Source organism: Physeter macrocephalus, chromosome 14 (assembly GCF_002837175.3).
Source record: "Physeter macrocephalus isolate SW-GA chromosome 14, ASM283717v5, whole genome shotgun sequence".
Taxonomy (NCBI): Eukaryota; Metazoa; Chordata; class Mammalia; order Artiodactyla; family Physeteridae; genus Physeter; species Physeter macrocephalus.
The window spans coordinates 61,385,733-61,391,724 of NC_041227.1; the positions used below are offsets into that span (position 1 = coordinate 61,385,733).

The following is a 5,992-nucleotide window of genomic DNA, read 5'->3' on the forward strand; positions in this document are numbered from 1 at the left end:
AGGCCCAGCGGCCACGGCTCACGGGCCCAGCCGCTCCGCGGCACGTGGGATCCTCCCACACCGGGGCGCGAACCCGGTTCCCCTGCATCGGCAGGCGGACGCGCAACCACTGCGCCACCAGGGAAGCCCCTCAGTTCTGATTTTTTAAGGGAACCTGGAAATCTATTTTTTTTAATCCCAATTTTTAATTTCAAATTGTTCATTATTAATATGTAGAAATACAATAGAGTTTTTGCATACTAACAGTGTGCAAACATGCTGAACTCATTTTGTTCGTAGGAACGTTTATTGTGGAGTCTTTGTGATTTTCTATGAAGGTAATTATATCATCTGTGAATAGGAACAATTTAATTTCTTCCTTCCTGTATACCTGTTTATTTTTCCTTTTTCTTGCCATATTGCACTGGCTAAAACTTCCAGTATGATGCTGAATAGGAGTGATGAGAACATCCTTGCCTTGTTTCAGATCTTAACGGGAAAGCATTACAACTTTCATCATTAAATGTGATGCTAGCTGTAGGTTATTTATAGATGTCCTTTATCAGGTTAAAGTTCTCTCCCTGTTCCTAGTTTGATAAGGCTTTATCAAATGGATGGACGTTGAATTTTGTCAAATATTTTTCTGCATCTGTTAAAATGATTATATGGATTTTCTTTTTTAGTTAATATGGTGAATCACATTGTTACTATGGTGAATGATTTTTAAATGTTGAACTAGCCTTGCATTCCTGGGATAAACCCAATTTGGTCTTACATCTTATCCTTCTTATATATTGCTGGATTAGATTTGCTAATATCTTGTTGAGGATTTTTATGACTATGTTCATGAGGACTATTGGTTGGTAGTTTTCCTGTAATGTCTTTGTCTGGTTTTGATATTAGAGTAAAGCTGATGTCATAAAGCAAGTAGGGAATTTTCCCTTGATTTCCCTAATTTTTAAATGATGAAAAAATGACTTATAGAGTGCTCACTGTGTGCAGGCATTGTGTTACATGCTTAACTTATTTAATACTTACAGGAACCCTATGAAGTATGTACCATTATTATCATCATCCCCACTTTATAGGTGGGGAAACTGAGGCACAGAGGAGTTAAAGCCACTTGCCTAAAGTCACACAGCTTATAAGTAGTAAAGCCAAGACTCAGACTCCAAAAGTCCAGCTCCAGACTTTGTACTCTTAATCTGTTTACTACATTTTCTCTAAAGATTTTACAGGCAAAATAGAACACATCTGGAGGGCTCAGCCCAGCTTAGCAGCCACCATTCTTCCACCTCTGGTTAACAACAACAGTAACTAGCACATGTCAAAGCACTTACTACCTGCCAGGCTACAGACTCATCGTCTCCTTTCATCTTGCACCAGCCCTCAGAGGCAGGCAGGCAGTTGTGGAAATGCTCCCTTCTGCTGGGTGGCATGCAGTTTCAGGCTTCATCTTCTTCACTTTGTCTCCCTTAACATCCATTGTGCCTTTTAGAAGGTAAAATTTTAAAAATATCTTTCAAATCTCAGTTTAATTTTCCACTACTCCTTCCTTATCAGGTGGGCTCACCCGTCCTCCCTCCCACTCTTCCCCCAGGCATTCAGGCTCATCTTTTCCTCTTGCACTGCCTTTTGTTTTGCACTGTCTTGTCCCAGCTGGCCCAATCAGTGTCCCCAACTCTACTTTGTTGGCTTACTGTATGTGTTTTGAAACGTTGGAAACGTTTTGCTTATTTAAAATGGAGGAGGAAAGAGATGGAGTTTTAGGAACAGCTGGGACACCAATTTTCTCCAGTGAGCCCACAGCACGAAGAACTGAAGTTAGTTAAAAGAACTAGTAGTAATGAAGTCAGTAATGAAGGCACTGGATGCAGTGGAAAGAGCAGGTGTTTGCACACTGGCTGGACTGTGTGACTGTAGATGAGACGCTCCACTTCTCTGAATCTCAGTTTGCTCTTCTGTAAAATGCGTTCAGGGCATGTATAGGTCACAGGGATGTGGTGGGGATTCACTGCAATAATATAAGCATTTAATACAGGAAAAGATCCAGTGTGGAGAAAGCACTGAGTGATAGTGCTTTCCACAGTCCAGGCCCTGTGCTAAGCCATTTTAACATAGGTTATCTTATTTAATATACACTGCCTGTGCGCTACGGTTACCACCATTTTATAGGTAGGGAAGATTGTGGTACAGAGAATAAGAATTCTTAAGTGGCAGAGCTTTGCCTGTACTTCACATTAGAACCCTCTGGATCCCACACCAGACCAGTTAAATTGGACTGTCTGGGGTAATTCCTAGAGGCAGGGGATTGGACCACATGGCCTTTCCCAAGCTCTTCCTTTCAATCTAGAGGCTGAAAGTGCTAAGAAACAGCCCCGCTTTCCCCTAGTTACTAGCTCCCCTGTTGCCAAACAGCCATTCCCCATCGCTCTTTCAGACTCCAACCACCATGGCGAGAGTTTGGAATTGGGGTGAGTCCACTGTCAGGAAAAGTGACTCAATTAAAATCTCAGTTTTCAACAATATTACCAAGACCTGCGGTCTGTTACTTCACACCCAACATAGCTGAGCCTCCCAGTCGGAGGCCTGGTAGCAAGGGTTTGTGAATTGCTGGGGCTAGGGGCAGGGCGGGGAATACTGTAGTGAGCTCAGCCAGAGAAGCACCGCACTGAGCTGAGTGCTCTTCTCAGCATGCTTCCCAGTCCCTTCTCTGGCTCAGGCAGGGCCAAGCAACCCACCTCCTCCTCATAACCAAGGCAGCTTCATGATAACCACAACTGCAGCAGCACAGCAGCAATCAATGTGTGGTGTGTCAGGCACTGAGCTGTGCACTTCACTTGCACCCTCGCCTCCATCCACATCTTTACTTCTCACCACAATTTCAGGGCTAGGTACGCTCATAATGCCCATTTTACAGATGTGGAAACTGAGGCACAGAGACATGAAAGGTTCACAGATTAATACCCAGCTCTGCTTCATTCTACAGTCTGCATTCTTAGTCACTAGGACATACTTGTCTGCCCTTACGGTTTTGAGAGAATGACTTAAGGATTTCACTTTTGAACGAGCCTGCAAGCCTGGCTTCTCCAATCGATTTTCTCCAGAATGTTTGGTCCTTCTGCATCCATCACAAGCTCCACTTAGGAGCTCCTTGACCTGAGAGACTGCATCTTAGGGGTCTCTGAGTCTCTTTTTTACACCTCCTTAGCCCTTGGCACACAGTAAGTGGTCATTACTCTGAATGTATGAACACATTAATGCCCTTCAAGTTCTAATCGCAATCCCCCACTCTTTTAAGTCTCTAAGCCCTGAGCTCAGCCTTGAAGAGCATGTGCCTGGCATATAATAGGTGCCAATGTCAATGAGTCAGGAAGGTCCTAGCTGGCATAGGAGTTAAGCTGTAAAGGTGTGTGGTACCTGGACTCCCACCTTGAGGTGTTTGAAGGTCTGAGCTTTCCCTCATTCTCCCCATCCTCATTTCCCTGCTCTGGACCTTTAGAGCCTCTCCTCGTCTTTACGGTTCTGTCCCTTAAGGGGTTTTCAGAAGAAAAGCCTGAGAGAGTAGTTACTCTTGAGTCCAAAGAGGAGACGGAGGGGTGAGGGGTAGGAGTCAGAAAGGGGCCCTGTCACTTCTCCGGTTCAGCAAGTAACCAACCTTCTCATAAACACTCCCCAGAGGAGAGCTCTGGAGAGGCTCAGGAGGGCCAACATGGGGAGGTGGGAACTGGGCCGAAATCAATTCCAGCTCTAGGTAATTACAGGACACATGCCACCACCCCAGCAGGGCGAATCAGGCTAGACTCTCTGCAAGGGCAGCCAGAGCGATTAGTTAGTAATAAAATTCCCATCACTCACTGCGGGAGAGGCTCAGCCTTAGTAAACTTATGGTTTCTCGAACCTGCCAAATTTGGGAGGGAGGATTTATTGAAACAACCTTAGCAGGGGCCGTGACTACCAAGATGAATGTTTTGGAAAGGAAATCTCACAAGGCTCTCAGAAATCTAGCTCCCAAGTTCCCAGGATCCCAGGATGCTAAAGACAGTGGGGTTGATGATGCTACGATTCTAGGCTTTACATAGGATTGGATTTTTTTTTTTTTTTCCTGTTTCTTTCTGTCTGTCTCTCCCATCTGCCTGGAAGTGACCTTTAGGAATCTTTCTGCCACAGAGACTGTCTCAGGGACTATCTGGAAGAAAGGTCCCTCTCAAGCTGGAGCCTCAGGAAGCCTGCCCGCCCCCTCAGGGACCGTGGCAAGCACCAACTCCCCCCTCCCCCTTCAGTAAGCCCCTTCCCAACAGCTCGGGTCTCTTCAGGATCTCAGGACAAGTCTCAGCTATACTTTGGACAGGAGGCTAGGATGTGGGACCAGCCAGACATGTGCAGCAGCTGTGAGCTGCCTAGGGTGGGTGGACCAGGAGGCAAAGCCCAGGGGTGAGTCATGTCCTCAAGGAGACTGTGACCCCCTGAGGTGGCGGCCTCGGCAGCCCGCGTGTACCTCTGCGCCCTTGCCCTGTCCAGGGCATGGTTCCGGAGCCGCCCCGACTCTTTCTAGCCGGCCTGGGGACGCGTTCCTCAGGGTGGCAGCGGGGGCTCATCCCTCGCTCCATCCCAGAGCCCCCCGGGGCCAGAGAGTGCCCAGGATCAGGGGTTCCAGCTTCATCTCGGGTCAGGCGGCGACACGCCGCGGGGCAGAGGGGCAGAGGTGCCCCTAGTCTGGGGGCGACGGGAGAGGGGAGGCCCCCGCGAAACCATCTGTCCGGACTTGCAGTCGAGTCACACACACAGCCCCCCCGGACCCCCTCACGGGCGCCGACCGCTTCAGTCGCGCACACAAATACACACAGACACGCTCGAACCCCGCGCAGTCACACCGACCCCACTCACACCCTGCCCATCGCCTGCCGCGTACACTCGTGAGACGCACACACACACGCACGGTCCCCGCCAGGCCACCGCAACTTCCTTTCCCCCAGCCTGGAAATGTCCGCAGTTGCCCTTAAGGCGTAAACTTTTTCAGAGGGGGCGTCAGGGATCGCACCGAGAAGGTGGCTAGGCCTAGGGGTCCCGGGCAGGGTCACCCCGCACTCGGGGCTCCCCGTCTTCCCTCCCTGTCCCCCACGCCCCTCACCTGGTAAACCGAGGCACAGCAAGAGGCTGTAGTAGACCACGGGCACGAAGCCCAAGCCGCAGGCCGAGCCGGGGGACCAGGATAGCGAGCTGTTGGCTACGAGGTGGGCGTGCGTGTGCTCCATGAGCGCGCCCCTCGCTCGCCGCAGCTCTGCGCCCGGCCTGCCAGCCCTGCTCTGGACGCCGGCTTGGTGGTGGCTGCCGCCGAGGCAGCAGCTGGAGCAGCAGCGCCCCTCCCTGCAGGACTTGCTTCTACCCTCGGCCGTGGTCCCCTCTGCTCCCTCCGCACCTGCTCGCCTGGAGTCCCGGCTCAGCCCTCCCGCAGGGCGCAGGGCGCAGGGCGCAGGGCGCAAGGACTCGGGAGGGGCTCCCGGAGCCCGATTGTGCACCTCCCACCTCCGACCCTCTAGGCTCCCGCCTCGGAGCCGGGGGGCTGGGACGCCGCTCCCCGCAGCCAATCAGCAATGCCTGGACGCGGTGGAGGTGGAGGAGGGGGTCCCAGCTGCCTCTCTCGGCTTCGGTTTCTGGATTAGAGATGGAGTTAGACCTGGGAACCCCAGAGGAAGTCTGGGTGGGAGCAGACTACCCTCATCTCCCCACCGCATGGGAGGGGCGTGGTGTGGGTGGGACCTGCTTCTCCCGCAAAGGCTCCGTACTCCTCCAGCGTGTCCTCAGTTTGCCTTTCTCAACCTTCCCCCCAGCCTCTTCTTTTCCCCGCAAGCGGCCGCGCCCCCGCCCCCGCCAGGGCTTCGAGTCCATCTCCATATTGAGGATTCTCCACCCAGGGCAGGGGGTGGGAAGAGGAGGCTGTAGGAGCGAGGATGCTCTAGGGTTGTCCGTTCTCCTGGACCAGAGGAGCTGAGCTTAGAACTACCATATGACC

At 51.5% G+C, this 5,992-nt stretch overlaps 1 protein-coding gene across 1 annotated transcript in view; it reads right to left on the reverse strand.

Moving 5' to 3' along the window:
* Positions 1–5,234, reverse strand: part of GPR139 (G protein-coupled receptor 139) — a 40,020-nt gene extending 34,786 nt beyond the window's left edge. Inside the window, exon 1 of the mRNA XM_007123188.2 lies at positions 5,111–5,234. Within this exon, the coding sequence (XP_007123250.1) occupies positions 5,111–5,234 (124 nt within the window). The remainder of the gene's footprint in view (positions 1–5,110) is intronic.
* Positions 5,235–5,992: the final 758 nt, after the last annotated feature.